Source organism: Xyrauchen texanus, chromosome 24 (genome assembly GCF_025860055.1).
Source record: "Xyrauchen texanus isolate HMW12.3.18 chromosome 24, RBS_HiC_50CHRs, whole genome shotgun sequence".
Classification (NCBI taxonomy): domain Eukaryota; kingdom Metazoa; phylum Chordata; class Actinopteri; order Cypriniformes; family Catostomidae; genus Xyrauchen; species Xyrauchen texanus.
This window is the reverse complement of record NC_068299.1, coordinates 35,585,654-35,605,030: the sequence shown is the minus strand read 5'-3', so window position 1 is coordinate 35,605,030 and position 19,377 is coordinate 35,585,654. Positions and strand designations below refer to the sequence as shown.

General features: G+C 40.6%; 1 protein-coding gene across 1 annotated transcript in view; it reads left to right on the top strand.

Moving 5' to 3' along the window:
- LOC127617475 (cAMP and cAMP-inhibited cGMP 3',5'-cyclic phosphodiesterase 10A-like) overlaps window positions 1-19,377 on the top strand; it is a 150,872-nt gene that overhangs the window by 70,647 nt on the left and 60,848 nt on the right. Inside the window, 2 exon segments of the mRNA XM_052089452.1 lie at window positions 295-323; window positions 11,946-12,066. Of these exon segments, the coding sequence (XP_051945412.1) occupies window positions 295-323; window positions 11,946-12,066 (150 nt within the window).

Below are 19,377 nucleotides of genomic sequence, written 5' to 3'. Positions count from 1 at the left end.
CTTGTTTAAAGTAAATAAAGGTAATTTCGAACTGAAAGAACATTATTTGAATATGTTTAATGACATATGTGCTAACAGAGAAATATTTGACTGATTACAAATGATAACGAAGGACTGGTAGACCGGATTGTCTAACAGTAGTTGTAAACCAGTCCAAAATAAACAGCAAGATTTTATATACAAAAACTAAAGTACAAATTATTTATAGCCTAAACAACTGCTCGGTGATCAGTGACTTACAGTGCACGTTCTGTTGCATTTGGTTTGACATGTGTTTCTTTTGTGTTTTAACAGATGATTCCTCAGCTAACGAAGTCAGCAGGGTAAGTGAGGCATCACTTGTGTGTACGTGTGTGTATGCGTGCACCTTCAAGGAGTCATTTCATGATTCTATTTAATGTCGGAATATTGCAATAAACTTTTTTTTTGGACTTTTGACTAAAAACTACAGTATGTTTTCAGAGCACATCAAACTATTTTATTTACATTTATAAATTAGCATTTCACTCCTCATGATGTGTCGCCTTTAGAAATGGCCCCATTCATATAGGTGTGTAACAAACGTGTGAGCATTCATGCCAAAAGGCAGAGTGCCCCAAGTGAGGACAGTTATCAGAGCACTATTTAAAACACTTCATTGAAAAGTTTCTGTCATAAATCTCTCAGCAACAGACATACAGCTGCTAAATATGATAGTGTCTGCTAAATGACAAATGACATGCGGGAGATGGACCTGTGACAGATTTATATGAAAAGAGGCAATGGCCTGTTAATGAGATCATTGGCACTTTAATGGCCTGAAACCACAGACACACACACTGCCTGAGCACTTAGGCCTGCTGGTTTAGACCAGTGGCTCTCAACTGAAGTAAAAACAGAACCATTGATTTAGGGGACAGAGAGGAAGTAGAGGTGTGTGAAGAGGAGGATATGACATAGACCAGTGTTTGCCACCCTTTTTTCTGACATGGCACACTTTTTACATATAAAAAAAATACCACACAACACCACTATCCCACATAACCATCGTCAATAGTTTTCCATGTTTTCTGTCCGTCTTAGTAGCGTATTAACTTGTAATGTTTGAAATTCGGCTATGCAAATAACACAAGTCACATAGGTACATTGTATGAGGTCACAGGTGTCAAGAGCGCTAACTGGGTAATGAAAAACCAACAAATTTGCTCCTTTTCTAATTTTTAGATTTGTTCTTGCAAATTAGTTCTTGCAATGCCACGGCAAATTACAGGGATGCAAACTCACGAGGGGTGAGAGAATCACTGGTCCATGAACACTTTTTCCAGGGATATATTTGTTTAAAGAATAAGCTAAAAGCACCAATTCCAGCGATTTTAGTGATTGAATTATATGAAATCAATTGCACAACTGTGCAGAATTAGCTGCAAAAATAAAGAGTATTTTGGTGTGGCTTGCTTCTGTGTCACAAATTTGTTTAATTTTATTAAAGGATTATTTCAGTAACCCATTCTAGAGATGTCACTAGGCGGCGACAAAGGACGCCTTATGTGCAATGAGCGAGTCAGTGAATCATTTTGAGTCGTTCACGACTGAAATCTACCAAGAGACTTTATATTGTTTAAGCATTAAAAGAACAAAGCTGATCTATAGTATTTCTTCAGTTTGAGCATGATTTTTCATCCAAAAATACAACAATAACAGTCTAATACACTGTTATTGTACAGAGTTATGTAGGTTATGTAGTTTTGTGTTCCTTGTCACAGTCGCCTTCAGCTTGCTCACTGGGTTTCTAAATGCAATTATTATTTAATTACTTATTTTAAACACAATTCATCGTAATTTATCAAACTACACGATGACTCTAAGACTTTATAGATATTACAGTTTAATTTTCTTTTAAAACATGATTTTCTGTAAAGCTGCTTTGAAACGATGTGTGTTGTGAAAGGCGCTATATAAATTAAAATGACTTGACTCTAATAATATTAATGATTATCAATAACGTCCATAGTTTCTGCTTCATTAAAACTTGCATGACTACAAATCTACTGACTTCTGTAGAATGTTTAAGAATTATCATCACAAATCAGATGTACTGTATTATTTTTCTATAGTATTTAAACTGCTGAGCATGACTTTTCAGAAAAGACCACAATAATAGCCAAATACTAATAATTTTGATTTTTAATTTACATTTTAAATTTTTACATTTACATTTTATACATTTGGCAGACGCTTTTATCCAAAGCGACTTACAGTGCCCTTATTACAGGGACAATCCCCCCGGAGCAACCTGGAGTTAAGTGCCTTGCTCAAGGACACAATGGTGGTGGCTGTGGGGATCGAACCAGCGACCTTCTGATTACCAGTTATGTGCTTTAGCCCACTCTGCCACCACCACTCTTAATAATGTTTTTTCGTCATTGTAACACCTCGTCCTATCCAGACACGACATAATACGTTTCCAGCGACAAGCTATCTGCCTGTCCGCACCAGATACGATGCAACACTGCAATTTTCATTCACTAAAATTAGAATTATTGACAATAAAATGTATAAATCAAAGCAATAACGGATAGAATAAAGTGTTTCTTTAATGCATTTAACTCATTTTCTCACTGAAGCTCCGTAACGCTTTCTATGGCAAGCCCTGAGAGGATAAATATGCACTCACACTCATACACTGGAAAAAGTCCTTTTGAGTCTGTTACGATTGTTCACGCTGTACTCCTGTTGTTATTTCTACGATCTCCACATAAAAGGGAAGCAGAGAGAAAGTTGGAATGATGTCTCCCCACTACCATTCTGAATGTGTGTGTGGGGGGGCATGTTTATGTGGTTTACGAGGACAATTTTTTAGGTTAAAAATGTGTAATTACAAAGGTGTTATTCTATAAATGTGGTTTATGAGGACATTTCTAGTGTCCCCATAATTTAAATAGCTTAAAAAAAACATATGAAACGATGTTTTATTTAAAATGTAAAAATGCAGAAAGTTTTTTTGTGAGGGTTAGGTTTAGGGGATATAATCTATACATGTAGTTTGTACAGCATAAAAATCATTATGTCTATGGAAAGTCCTCATAATGAGAGGTAGACGTGTGTGTGTGTCTGTGTGTGTGTGTGTGTGTGTGTGTGTGTGTGTGTGTGTGTGTGTGTGTGTGTGCGTGTTTTTGTGATTTACGAGGACAATTTTGTAAGTTACAAATTAGTAATTACAAGGGTATTATGCTATAAATGTGATTTATGAGGACATTTCTAGTGTCCCCATAATTCAAATCGCTTAAAAATCATACTAAACAATGTTTTATTGAAAATGTAAAAATGCAGAAGGTTTTCTGTGAGGGTTAGGTTTAGGGGTTGTGTTAGGTTTAGAGGATAGAATCTATAGTTTGTACAGTATAAAAGTCATTATGTCTATGGAAAGTCCTCATAATGATAGGTAGACCAACGTGTGTGTGTGTGTGTGTGTGTGTGTGTGTGTGTGTGTGTGTGTGTGTGTGTGTGTGTGTGTGTGTGTGTGAGAGAGAGAGACAGAGCTCCGACTGAAGAGAACGAGACCTCAAGCACAACATTCAGTATGTGTGTAACACCCTTGGACAAAATGAAGTTGTCATGAATTGGCTAATGAGATGCCGGCTTTAATATACTGTAATAAGAATCATTTTAGACCTATTTGTTGACTATGCTGCCTGGCGTGATGGCACAGAAATAAAAAACAACATTTCAAAAATAGAAAGCAAACGCAAGTCGGGTTTCATGGCTGGTTAAGACAAAAAATCTGATTAACATGGAAATTATACCTTATATTGTGTGTCGTGGCTTCACGGCACGTTTGGTTAGGACATGGTGTAATGTGCATTATGAGTTGAGTCAAGGCATTAACGCTCCATGACAGGGAGAGCCGCCATCCAATTAAAAGAGTACTCAAGTAGTGAGTAACTCGTTACTTTCACAAATGACATAATAGACGTTAACTCCCCTATATCCCATTACATAATACACATTTAACATGTATTACATAATTATTATTATTAATAGAAATTCTGTCATCATTCACCATCATGTTGTTCCAAGCCCATATGACATTCTTTCTTCCATGCAACATGAAGAAGATATTAGACAGAATGAGTCAGTTTACTTTCAGTAAAAAAAAATTCCTCCATATTTTGAAAGTGAATGGTAACTGAGACTGTCAGTCCCTAACATTCTGTGTTCCACAAAGTGTCACACTGGTTTGGAACAACATGGGGGTAGGGAAATGATGATAGAATATTAAATTATGGCTGAGCTATCACTTTAAAGGTATAGTTTACCCAAAAATGAAAATTCTCTCATCATTTAGTCACCCTCATGCCATCCCAGATGTGTATGATTTCCTTTCTTCTGCTGAACACACATTCAGATGTTTTAAAAAAAAATATTTTAGCTCTGTAGACCAAGATTGTGATGCTCCAAAATGTACATGAAGGCATCATAAAAGTAATCCATAAGACTCCAGTTGTTAAAATCCATATCTTTTGAAGTGCAGGCATGAAAACTCCTCACCTTTCGGCGAATTTCGCCGTTTTAAAAACAAAATGGGTCACCTACGTGACTTGTGCAGATCCGATGAAAAAACATTTGGGGGGGTGTTGGGGTGTGTGTGATGTATCTATAGTTACCATAAACTTCGCAGCTTTAAAAACCAGTCATCATTCCTAATGCCGAAACCTGACAGCCAATCCGAGTCAGAGTACCTGCTATATCTCTATAGTTACCATAAACTTCGCGGCTTTAAATACCAATCATCATTCCTAATGCCGACTGACAGCCAATCCGAGTCAGAGTACCTGCTATATCTCTATAGTTACCATAAACTTCGCGGCTTTAAATACCAATCATCATTCCTAATGCCGACTGACAGCCAATCCGAGTCAGAGAGTACGGCAGAATTTTTTTCAAAGTCACACCGCGAATCTGACAACTGGACACACTGCCGAACAAAGACAGTTCTGCACGTCGAAAAGCAAGCCTGAGGTAAGTTAGCTTACAATGTTATTTGCATTCTCTATGGGTTCCGGGAGGGCTCGCACTAACGTGCTTTCATACAGTACGTGACCTTAACTTGTGCAGCGATTGGTGGAAAAAAATATACCTCTATTAATAATATTTAACGACGTGACTTCCAATAATTTCCTCAGTGCATAACTTACTTGATTCCACAGACATATTCTCCATCTGTAAATGTTAGAAAGTTATGCAAATATTTCCATTTTGAGGTCATGAGTGGACGAGCCTTCAGCAGGCTAAACTTCCGTGAACGAGCATGCGCCTGAACAGACGGAGCGCTAATAGAATAGGAGCGTAATAATTCTGACTAAAATATACATTAACACTAAATAATAAATAGATTTTGCTAATATATTTGTTGTTGAATATTTGTTGTTGATGGTTAACATAAATGTGCTAGAGAATTTCAAACCTACAAGTGTATTTTTATGATATCAGTTTTGTTTTTATTTTCATTTTAAGTTTAGTAAATTTTACTACTTCTTTAAAAAGCATTATTTTGTTTTTAGATCGTAATGTTTGCAATGTTAGAGTGTAATGTGATTTAACCCCTTTTTGGATAGACTGAAAGGTTGCATTCACTGTTTGTTTTCATAGCCTTCAATATGAACATTGTTTGTAGGACAATATGTACCAGGATATGAAATAACTTTTTTTTGTTTAAATTAAATACAGATTTAAAAAAAAAAGAAAAGGAAAAAAAAAAATTTAAATACTGAGATTATACCATCGCCATTTAGCCCCAAAATTCAGATTTCTTTGGCAATTGCCCAGCCCTAACTTATGGCATGCTTTAAATGCTGAATTTCCATTTTTAGCGAAGCAGTAGGCTAATGATAAATTAACAATTATCCGTTCTGCATTAATAATTCAATTTGTTTGAGCCTGGAGCAGAAATGCTCCCTTGCGAGGACTGTTTTTACGGGCCCTTGAGATTCTGGTTCAGGCGAAAAAGAAAAAATAATGTGTTTTGTGTAAATACTTGCCTCCACACATTAAAATGGCCCCCATATTTTGTATGTTTTATGTGTTACTATATTTTCAATTTATTCTTTGTGCAGCAAATGTGAAATGAATGAGAAAAATTAAAATGTGCTATATACAGTATATAAAGTCGATCGGATTGGATTTTTTTGCTACCGTTTTCTTCTCACCTTTTTTACCCCTGACCAGTTTTCATGCCTGGAAGTGGTATGATAGGTGTGGGTGAATATTTGTCATTTTTTGTTAGACAACAGGGGGCGATATGCAGAGAATGTGAATCACCAAAAACACAAGAAGAATGTGAAGGTGATCTGTTTCTCATCCACACATATCACATCAATTCTGAAGATATTGATTTAACCAATGGAGTCTTATGGATTACTTTTATGCTAACTTATGTAATTTTGTTTAGCTTAAAATGTTGCCACCCATTCATTTGCATTGTATGGACCTACAGATCTGAGAAATTCTTCTAAAAAATTTCAGTTCAGCAGATGAAGGAACGTCATACACATCTAGGGTGGCATGAGGGTGAGTAAATAATGAGAATTAAAATATTTGGGTGAACTATACCTTTAAGGTCTCTTGTCAGATCTGGATGAATTTGTAAATAAGATTGGTTTGGAAACCTTTCTATTAATTATTATGGTGAAAACATGAAAATGTCACATAAGGACATTATATATAATGCTGAAATATAAACCAAAGCAAGATCATTTATCCCTTCTTTCGCTATTTCATAGCTTTTAAAGTCCTAGGCGGATTCTTATTTCAGTGTAGTTACAGTTTTGAAAGTGTTGAAAGAATTTAGATAATTCTGTACAGCAGTACCTCTGCTCTCTAAATGCACAGTACGTAGCCTAGTGCATAGGGTGCCAATCGTGTAACACTCGCTGTATCTGAAACCACCCCTATCCACTATATAGTGCACTATTTGGAGTGTCCTCCATTTTGTATGATTGTCTGAATTCTGATTGAGCCACTCATTCCTTACTTTTGATCACTCATCATTACCCACAATGCACTCTAATTTCGAGTGTATATTTGATGTACACTCGACAATGGTTAATTGCCCACAATCCACCACGGGGAAGACGTACGAGCTGAGAGTTTACTGCTTCCTTCACTCCTGCAATGTTTTCTTTCATGCTGAATGTATGAAATTACTTTTTGACTAATCATAACTGGATTAAAATAACATGTAGAGAGACAAAACATAAAGATACATTTTAAAATGTGTTTACTCTTTATATTAAAACACAGTATATATTAAAAATGACAAACAGAATGAAGATTTATAGTATTAATATATTATTTCATAAGAAAAACAAGGCCCAAGTATTTTAAAAGTTCATATGAGATGTTGTTTCTGTGACAGCCCCAGAGATCTGACGCTTTGTGTATAAGTCAGCGTCCGAATTCACTCACTCATTTCGTTCGTGAACAATTAGTGAACAATTTCGGACACAGCCACTCTCTTTGCCAAGCGATCGCCTCGCACCCGCACATCTCTCACGCGTGCGCCCCGCTCACCTCGCTGTGCACGCACAGAAATGCTGTCTGTTCGTGCTACAGTTATCAATCATCCAAGCAGAGCCAAGGCATTTATTTACACTTAACTTGGATGTTTACATGTATTTATAGTTAATCCACTTGAAGTGGCTGTGATATTTTCCAGTACCCCAGTGAGGGAGCGTGGTAAATTCGTAAATACAGCTCATGACATGCGGGGATGTGGAACAAAGTGCACTGATATATTGCTGCACTGATTTAAAATGTACACTTAAGAACTGATGTCATAAAGAGCCCAGTTACTGAATCTCCCTGAAAATTACCATCACATTCACACAGAAAAGCCGATGTTAGCATTAGAGCCAAAACTTTCCTCAGCATGCTGCCTTAATTTGAGCTGTGATTTTAATCTTGAAATATCAGCTTGTCTTGGTGTTTAATGAAGGCATTGCATGACGAAACTATTATTTACTTCACTGTGCTGCTGAGCGAAGAAAGTGTTTCACTTTGAAGAGTTTGATGCTGCAGCACTGATGACTTGACTTGAGTGTGTGAACTTCCACTCTCATCAAAGTCCGATTCAATAATCTCTCAATAAATTACGCAATAATTAAAATTAAACCCAGTAATGTAACGACAGGAACGCCACCCACTGTAAAGAAGTAAAAGTAAAAAATATAATTAAAAATGTACTTCTTTTAAACCAACTCAAAGTATTTTTTTGTTCCCAAAATATTTTTTTCGTTACTACTCCCCTCTGCTCCTGATGTGTCATCATTCTTTGCGTCTCCCTCTTGATATGTCACAGTTAGTTGCGTCTCCCTCTCGATTTATCACTGTTCTTTGCATCTCCCTCTTGATCCGGAAATACAGCTTTTTCGCTGGAATGGGTGGGGCAGTAGTGTAAAAAATTAGCCTTTACTCTGCGATTTATTTTATTTTTTTTATTTTTTTTGCAAGTTAAAACTCACAAATTATCATAATATACCTCTGTAATTGTGTTAATTACATTGTAAATGCAATTATATGTAAATCTTTTAGTGCTCAATTAGTTTGCATGGAAAAAAAGAATTACACACAAAAATAGGCTACCATATATAAACAATAAATTAGGCCTGTTGCAATTATTACATTGTCTGGTATTAAAATATGATATATGGCCATATACAAATACAATTAGAGTTCACATATTTGAGTATTTATGTAAAAATTTTAATTCCACAATTTTTTTCAAAAACATATGTTACATATATGAAAATGGCAACTTGTGTCACATTTTTAAATATATGTTGCATATACTGTATGTATATGTGACCTTTTTTATATCAGTAAAAACATTTATGAACATTTATTTTCAGCATACACCGATCAGCCACAACTAATATTGTGTTTCCGTCCACAGAACTACATCACTGGATGTTTTTTGTTTTTGGCACCATTCTGAGTAAGCTCTAGAGACTGTTGTGCGTGAAAATCCCAGGAGATCAGCTGTTACACATATTCTCAAACCAGCCTATCTGGCACCAACAACCGTGCCACGGTCCAAATCACTGAGATAACTTTTTTTTCCCCCCATTCTGATGGTTGATGTGAACATTAACTGAAGCTCCTGACCCGCATCTGAATGATTTTATGCACTTTACTGCTGCCACAGGATTGGCTGATTAGATAATCGGATGGATGATTGTTTGTGCCAGACGGGCTGGTTTGAGTATTTCTGTAACTGCTGATCTCCTGGGATTTTTATGCACAACAATCTCTAGAATTTACTCAGAATGGTGCCAAAAACAAAAAACATCCAGTGAGAGGCAGTTTTGCAGATGGAAACTTCTTATTGATTAAAGAGGTCTAAAGAGAATGGCCAGAATGGTTCGAACTGTCAAAGTCTACGGTAACTCAGAAAACCGCTCTGTACAATTGTGGTGATAAGAATATCATCTCAGAATGCTATTCTGTTGTTGCTGATCGGTGTAAGTGTTCAGCATACACATGCTATTTTCAGATTCGTAGCCTACTGTATTAAGCACTTCAAATTCTATTCACATTTTACTACACAACTAATGGGGATTTTAAGTGAATGTTAGGGTTTCTGTGTATAAACGCAGGTTTTGTGTCTCATTCGCAGCACACAGGGTGAAGATTAAACACTAGCTGTGATGTATGTGTGCTGTCTGCGGTCCCTCAAATGTTTAGACAAGGTAGTGATATTGAACGCAAAACATTGAGACGAGGGAGAGACACTTACTGTTACTATGGAGATGATACAGCGGCAGCTTTACATTTGAATATGTTGCAACTGTTTCAGTCTTTTCAAGCATTTGTTTTGCTGCTCTCAAACATGAAGGAAAGCAATGGGATTCACTCAGATTCACTGAAATAAAAAAAAACATTGCAAGCTACCACAAATAATGCAGAGATTTGTTGAATTTGTTATTTCTCTCCTGTATGGCATGGGACACAGTCGTGTAGTCCTAACAAAATGGGGTTTACTTTTGCCCAGTCGCTGTTCGTCTGACTGGGTTACTGTATTTGAATCAGAGTGAGCTTTATAGCCAAGTGTTCTCATGTATACAATAGACATACAAATAATAGAACATATAAGAGAATGGCATATGTACACGTGCAAGTAGTAATATAGGTAGGGGTATGTACAGTTATTTAATTAAATATGTGAAGAGATATGTATTTACTTTGTTGCAATATGGGGGAGTCCTGAGGCAGTTAAACAATAAAACTTGAAACATATATAAATATGTATACTGTATACAGGTGTGTATATATATATATATATATATATATATATATATATATATATATATATATATATATATTAAACAATATCACACGAGCAAGAGCACTGCTGTGATTACTCAGAATCTGCCATTGCTGGTTCAAACCAAATGATACATCCAAGCCTCTCAAAAACCTCACTTTAGAAATAGTATCATGGCTTGGGCTGTTTCAAACAAGTTATTGGAGAAACAAGGATGTGTGTGTGTGAGAGAGAGAGCGAGAGAGAGAGATATAGCGAGAGAGAGAGATATGGATCGTGTGCGATCATTTGTTGCCACTCCTAAGCAGAGATGCTGTAGTGAGATATTCAGCTTTCTGATGATAATGTAATTTTGGTCAAATTCAACCTTTTTTCTCTGTGTAAAATAACCGTCCAATCGGAAGTATTCCTTCTTATTACGCGGTAGCCGTTGCACAAGAGTCATTTATTATAGAATCCACAATCTCCTCCGCCATTTTGAACAGTATGACCTCTCCAATGTGGAACCTCCGGTAAGAGGTAAACGCCTTGAGTTTGTGTAATTAATCAGTCTGTTGTGTCTCTCAGCTGTGATGAGCCTTAATGCTTAAGTTGTTAGTAAAAAGATGTTTAATGCTATTGCCTAGCTTTAGTAATGTAGTCGTAATCCGAGCGATCATGTAGTGCTGATGAATGAAAACACTAACTGACGCTGACTCACTTCACGTCACCTAACTGGCTTATATTACACACAAAAATTGTCTTTTTCTGCCACCTGTTGGTTAAAATCTGTAATGTCTCAAAAATAAATGTAAAGAGACACATTTAGCTCTTAACACATATGCACTGCTCTTACACTTTAGCTTTGAAAACCACAAAACAACACAAGCGGCGTGATACATAAAGTGAAGCATCCGAGTGATGATGAACTGAGACACCTGACAATCTTTCATGGCACACTGACATAGAAGCTGTGCAGGAATGGTTTGCAAAGGACATGGAGGTTGGACTGAGGAAACAAGTTTTTGTGTGAGGACAGTAGGGATGTCGACTGCCCTCAGTGCGTCACATGTTTGTTTATATAAACAGGAAGTTCAGGGAGCTATTCCCACTGGAGAGCACCTCATCCACTGAACCTCTCTAACCTCTCACACAGGGACTGAAATAGATAGTTATAACTGCTCACTTTAAAGCTTATTCATTAAGTGATATTCATTAAAACATCTCCTTTTGTGTTCTGCATAAGAAAGAAAGTAATACGGGCAAGTTTCACGTCAGTGACTTGGATTTCATAAATGATTGGTTATATTGGTACAGAAGCTGAAAGCATTTTCAAAATTATTTCATGGTAAAGTGTCATTTCAGTGCCACTATAGCAGGACCAAATTTTAAATTGGGACATAATATCAATATTGGCCCAATATCATCAAATGACACATCATAGTCATAATTTTTCCAGTTCTGTGTGGAGCAGCTAGTGTCACAAAATTACACACTTTACCTTCGATAATATATTTGTAACATTTAATAAACAAACACCCAAGTGCAGGCGTTCTGCTGAATTCTGCGGGTAAAGACTCCGTGCACACTGTGCTCATATAGTGTACAGTTTCTAAAATATACAGTGTGTGTGCATGTGTACGTGTGTCTCTGTTGTGTCCAGCAGTACCAGGATACGAATATGCAGAGTGTGGTATATGAGCTGAACAGCTATATGGAGCAGCGGCTGGACACTGGAGGAGACAACAAACTGCTGCTCTATGAGTTGTGCAACATCATCAAAACAGGTCAGAGCCTTCATGTCACACACTCAGCAGCATGCTAGATTTGCACCTCAGTGAGGGGTAGTCCAACTATTGGTAACAATTCATATTATTAACATAAACATTAACAAACACATAAAGTTAATGTGAATTAAGGAATATTCCAGGATAAAACTGAAACTCTTTCAAAATAGTCTGTGCGCATAGTGCACACCACCAGTGTTGGGCAAAATTAAAAAATTAGCTCCCTTTCAATCCACAAGTGTGAATTTGATTGGAATTGGCCACAACCCACAGGATGATGAATTTGAATTTGAATTGGAATGACAGGAAGAGGAATTTACTGAAATGCAGTTCTTAGAAATTCAATGCAGTCACAAAACATTTAATTTCTTTGATGCCAGTTTTGAAACAGAAGTATTTACATCATTATTTTTGACCTGTTATACCTATTTTATAAGTTTATTTTTTATAATATAAATACAAAAAGTTTTATTATTTTAAATTTGTTAAACATTACACAATTCAGTTAGATGAAATTTTGTTATAAATTTAAAATGTAAAAATAGGCAAAACATATTTTGGGTGTATATTCGAAAAATATATTTTAAGATTTATGAATATCTATTTCAGAACAAAATTTCATTAAATTGAATTGAGAAATCTTTAATAGTATAAAAACAAAAATCATAAATATTTTAAGTTTATTTTAATTTTGTTACACAATTCAATTTGATGGAATTTTGTTATGGAATTTAAATGTATACATTTTAAAAATAGTCCAAAATATTTTTTGGAGTGTACACTGAAAAAAAACAACCTATTGAAGGCAGCAATTTGCATCAACTTTCGTTGAGCAAAGTTTCTCAATTTTAGCATGCAATATATAGGTAAAAGTAATTGTTAATCATATTTATTGACCAACATGTGTACAAATGGGTTGACTAAACAAATATCTTTCACAGAAAATCATCTTTGAATCAATGTTTAAATGCACAATATAGTAAAACTTTAATACATAAAAATCACATCTGATCTGGTATCCAGTTCTTTAAAAAATTCCTATTAACAGTACACAAGCCTTGTTGCTCCATTTATTCAGTACTTCGTTGTCCTCAAAAAGATAGCAAAAGAAAGACAGAAGGATTTACATATCACACAGGTGTATAACAGCTAATTCTGTGTTGAATTCAAGTGGGCTGCTCAACTCGCACTGTGTTTACCATACTGTATGTGGCATGGGGGGCGTGGTCAAGTGTCGGTCTGCGGGAGAGAGAGAGAGCGGTAAGGCTTGTCACCTGGTTTGTAATTACCTCTAACACCTGTGTCTTGTTATAGTGATACGGAGAGAGACATTTAAGGGCCAAATGTCGAGAGCGAGTGAGTGTGTCCGTCAAGCACAACAGCCAGAGTGGCAACCTGTGCCCTGTACGGAAGATACAAATATAATTGTAACGACGGTTACCGTCGTGTGTGAAAAGAAGTGCAAAATTAAAAGTACTAACCTTGAACCTGCCTCATTGTCTCCTGACTCCTCCATCACCCCAACCAAACCAGTTTACAGTGGTGCCGAGAACCCGGGTTTGGAGGAGAGCGCCGCTATGGAGCCTTCACTGCTGGCCGAAGTCATCAACGCCCTCACCAGCATCCAGCAGACACAACACCATGCCCTCTTGGAGGTTCGCCGGGAGCAAGAACAACGCTTCCAAGCCTTGCTCCAGGCACAAGCCGAGGACCGGCAAGCGCTGCGGAGCCTGATCGCCAGAGAGGGGGCTGGTGCTGCGTCCTCCTCGGTCCCCACCCCACCGCTTGCCCTCGCGAAAATGGGGCCAAGCGATGATCCGGAGGCCTTCCACGACCTATTCGAGAAAACGGCGGAGGTATGGAGGTGTCCTCCCGAGCAGTGGGCGGCCCGCCTATTGCCCCTACTTTCCGGGGAGGCGCAGCTGGCGGCACAACAGCTTCCCGCCGCCAGCCTCCTGGACTATAGCCACTTGAAGAAAGCCATCCAGCAATGGGTCAGTCCCACCCCGGAGCAGAGTCGGCAGTTATTCCGCTCATTAAGCTTCGGGAAGGACCGTTCGCGTTTGCGCAACAGCTCCGTGACGCCTGCCGGAAATGGCTGCTGGTGGGGGGAACCCGCGACGTCGTGGAAGTGGTCGACATGGTGGTACTGGAGCAGTTCGTCTCTCAGCTTCCCCGAGGCATGTCGGAGTGGGTCCAGTGCCACCGCCCGGCGTCGTTGGATGGAGCCATCCAGCTGGCAGAGGACTACATGGCGGCGTTCCCAGGAGACGGCGAGGCAGTATCCTCTCTCTCTCTCTCTGTCTCTCTCTCTCTCTTTCTCTCTCTCCACCCCCTGTGCCTGCTGTTCCCTCCCCTTCTCCCCGTTCCCCTCACTCCCGCCCAGTTCCGGCTCCTCGTAGGTGGGGAGGCCCGCCCAGACCCCGACCCCGGTCCAGAGGACTCTTCCCCTTCTCTGCCCCTTCAAACCCGCCTGTCTCTCTCCGTTATTCTACCCAGGTTGGCGAGCCCGCCCCCACGAGTGCGGAAGGAAGACCTGGGCCAGTCTGCTGGAGCTGCGGGGAAGCCGGACATAGCCAGGAGCGGTGTCCAGTGATGGAGGTGGGGACACTGGTTCGGATCCCCGACGCTCCACAGGCCGCCCCCGATCGGGCAGGAATGTATCGCATACCGGTAAGGGTGAAGGGGGATACACATCAAGCTTTGGTGGATACAGGTTGTTCTCAAACCTCGATCCACCAACGCTTGGTGCAAGGCGGGGCATTGGATAAAGATAAATTGGTGAGGGTGAGGTGTGTGCATGGGGACATTCACAAATATCCAGTGCTTACCGTTGAGATACGATTCAGGGGAAAAAGGCATAGAGTCGAGACCGACACATGACCACGCCCCCCATGCCACACTGTACGAGTGCAGAAAGGTTTGTCCCGTTCTGCTCTCACACTGCGGAGGATGCCCTGCACGGTTTAATCCCGATGGCTAGCCCATACTTGTATCCCAGTCCAACAGTGGCAGAGTAATGATTCCTTCATTGATGATAAGAAACACATACCTGAGCCTCAGTGAGATGCTGGCAACTATCCGTGATTTTCAACAGCAGGACCAACGTGAGTAGAATGCAGGGAAAAACTTAAATATTTTCAGACTCAGAAATCCATAAGATAAACAAGCATTCAAATATGAATGTCTTTAGTATCTAAACAGAAATGTGCGTTTATGGGACCTGGGTAGCTGAAAGAGTGTTGACACTGACTACCACCCTTGTAGTCACGAGTTTGAATCCGGGGCATGCTGAGTGACTCCAGCCAGGTCTCCTAAGCAACCAAATTGGCCCAGATGCTATGGAGGGTAGAGTCACATGGGGTAACCTCCCCGTGGTCATGATTAGGGGATCTCGCTATCAATGGGGCATGTGGTAAGTTGTGCATGGATCGCAGATTGTAGCATGAGCCTCCACATGCTGTGAGTCTCCACAGTGTCAATGACAGCGAGCCACATGATAAGATGCACGGATTGACAGTCTCAAAAGCGGAGGCAACTGAGACTTATCCTCCCAACACCCGGATTGAAGTGAGTAACCATGCCACCACGAGGACCTACTAAGTAGTGTGAATTTGGCATTCCAAATTGGGAGAAAAGGGGATAAAAAAAGAAATGTGCATTTATACATACAGTAAAAAGCATCTCATCTGTCAAAATTACTGGCCTTGCTTGATTTGAATTCCAAAAGTCTTCAAAGCCTACAGCGTCAGAAATACTCCAATTCAAAATGTGCACCACACAATAGTGTAAAGCTGGTTCACACTTTAATTACAACAAAGTTAATGTTACTTGATCACATTATCTTAACCCATAATAAAGGATTTCATTCAGCCCTTTATAAAATGTTCTTGAGCTGGCAGCTGAACCTTATATGAACTTGTAAATCCTTGCCACTCGGATAAAACTGATATAACGAAAGAACTTCCACTTCCTGTTCCAGTTGCTGCTGACATGTTCCATGATTCTGTGTTTGTAGCTTGCTAGCCTGCTCAGCATTGCTTATTTCTCTAAGTTCATCCTGCAATTTTACAGCGTGCTTAATTTTTTCTCTTTTCTACTGTTTCAACTACGTGTATTTTATCACGCGCATATGTTTTCTTTCTTTTTAGCTTTCTTTTTTCTGCTTGTCTACATCTTGCATCTCAACTGCATGCATTTGTTTTCTCCTCTGGGTTTTACATGGATTATTTCATCAGTCTCAAACCTCTGCTGATCAGAAATCACCACAAAAACAGCAAACAATTGCTTGAGGAATTCACAGCAATCTCAAACCCTTTCCGTTCAAGAATCACCACCACAACAAGAAAAAACAAACAATTGCGGTAAGTCATGGTAATGTTATCATCTTCGTGGATTGTATGCCAAATGTTTACTATAGCTTCTTCTGTCAGCAGTGAGGGATTCACAGGTGATAAATAGAAGGAATTAGTCAGGCTGATGGAGAAGGTTAATGAGTTAGAGGCATGCATCCGAAAACTAGTGGAGGTCAGTGAGAAAGATAAGCCGGTAGATACTGTTTTGGATGCGGGTAGAACTGCGAACAACACGCATGTTGGTTCCTGCTGTAGAGCCCCCACAGCAGGGCTGGGTGACGTCTCGGTGGCATACTCGCTCAGCAAAGCGACACCACTCTCCTGTTCCTGTTAGGGTTTCCAATCAATTCTCCCAACTCAGTGATGCACCCACTGAGAATCATGTTGAAAGCACCCTTGTTATAAGAGATTCTATTGTAAGGAATGTGGAAATAGAGACTCCTGCCACAATTGTTAAATGTGTTTTTGGGGCCAAGAGTCTGACATCAGATCAAATTTACAAGTGCTGTGTAATGCTAAACAGATTTTCTAAAATTGTTATTCATTTCGGCACTAACAATGTCCGGTTTCGCCAGTCGGAGATCACTAGAGAAAAATGTTAAAGAGGTATGTGAATGTCCTGGTTCTTTCATAACCGTGCCCTTTCATAACCTCCTTTCCCTGATTGAGGTAACGAGATGTTGTGTCGATGTAGTGACACTAGGGGTCGCCCTTAGGAGCCCCAAACACCTCTGATCTTTGAGACAAGGCCAATGGGAATTGGCGAGTGGAATTTGCATGCCACTCCCCTGGACATACAGGTATAAAAGGAGCTGGTTTACAACCACTCATTCAGGTTTTGTGTTGAGGAGCCGAGACAGGGTACCAGACATTTCAGAAGGTAGTTCAGTGTTGTATCAGGAGGGACACAATGTCTCATTCCCTCCATCAGGGAACGGAGGTTACGATAGTAACCAGAACGTTCCCTATATGTCACTCACTTGACATTGTGTCGATTTAGTGACACTAGGGGTCCCTAATCGAAACACCTCAACTAGCTGAACTGTGTTATGTGGACTGACAGTGTGAGATGGCAAACCATTGTGTACCTCGTAGCCAGCGCACCTGGCCTTAACCTCCCCCAACATTCCTACGAGAGTCGCATGGTCCCCCGCACCTCGGGGACAAGTCGACTGCAAAAAATGGGGACAGGCCATCCCAGCCATGGCCTATTCTCTTCTTTCTTTCTCCCCAAAAAATAATGAAAATCGTTCAGCTGGGGGCCATAAGTGTCCGCATCGGGGGGTGTCCATTTCCTAGGGGAAGACGCCACTGAGACCACAACCTACCTGAAGGGGAGGCAATTGTCTGGAAATATGTCACATGGTCTTACCGAGTCTTGTCGGCAGTGTCGCATGTGGAGAAATCCCCATGGAAGGTCCTGCCTAGAGGGGATGGAGCTCTACAAACATTGCGACCGGTGGCAGAGGGGAACTCTGCCCAAGGAAGACGCGAGTTTACCAATGGGGAAACCGTCTCGTGGAAGGTACATCACACAGGGTTACAAAAAGTCAACCAGCGCATTTGGAGCACCTACCCCAGTACAGGGCCTAATAGCACACATGATGGGCTGGCATCAATTTTCTCTGTGAACTCGCCTGCCACAGGGCTAAGTAGGAAAGACATCCAGGATCCACGACCTTGTGAACATGGCTGGGGGGTAAAAAACACATGTCTACTCCTTTAGGAGGGGAAAGGTGCTGTACACAAGTGGTACACCCGGCCCACAATCTAAGCCCACAATCTTACCCGGTCTTACCTGAGAACACACAGGATGAAACCTGCTCAACCCGGAGATTGTAGAACCTTGCAAAGGTATTGGGTGTTGCCCAACCCACTGCTCTGCAGGTCTCTGCTAAAGAGGCGCCATTGGTCAGGGCCCATGATGCCACCACACTCCTGGTAGAGTGTGCTCATAGCCCCAAGGGGGGGTGGCACACCCTGGGCATGATATTCCAAAGCGATGGCGTCAATGACCCAGTCGGCGATCCTCTGTTTGGAGACAGCACTCCTTTTCCGTTGTCCTCCGAAGAAGACAAAGAGCTGATCAGAGTGCCTAAAGCTCTGCGTGCAATCCAAATAGATGCGCAAAGTCTGAAAAATGGGGTCTTGGCATTGGGAAGAACACACTTAGTGAACAGACGCCACTTCAAGGCATACAGCCTGAGTGTCACTTAGAAGCCTTCCTCAGGTTTCTGGTGGTGGGCCGTGAGACAGATGGCGTCTGCTTCCTGTGGGTGGCTCTATCCTGGGGCTGCGGCGGAGCCGGTGTGTCACCACATGGGGACGCCCCTGGCTACGAGCAGACGGGATGCGGGATCTTGATCTGTGCCCGGGCAGGATATGCTGAATAGCTTCCGTCTGCTTCTTAACTGCCGAGAACTGCTGAGGAAAGTCCTTGACGGTGTTGTTGAATATGGCAACCTAGGAGATGGGGGTGTCAAGGAACCATACCTTGTCAGCCTCCCTCATCTTGACCAAGTTGAGCCATAGGTGGTGCTCCTGGACCACCAGGGTGGACATCGCTTACCCGAGTGTCAGCGCCATGACCTTCTTCACCTGGAGGGCAAGAACGGTCGCCAAGTGCAGCTCCTGCATCAATCATGGGTCAAAACTACCCTTGTGCAGTTCTCTTAGCACCTAGGTTTGGTGCACCTGTAGGAGAGCCATGGCATGCAAGGTGGAGGCGGCCTGTCCATCGGCATTGTGAGCTTTAGTCGCCAGTGATGACCTAAACCTACCCTTAGTAAGCCTCGAATGAGATTGCAAACTCGCCCTGAGACGAGTTGGCAGTCTCATCCCAGAACTCGACTGCAGCAAATGAGCGTAATGGGGAATGAGAGGTCCGTGGGGGGTTACCCAGCAGAGCGGCTCCCATTGGGGTCTCCAAATTGCCCCCAGTGCTAACCTAAGCGGC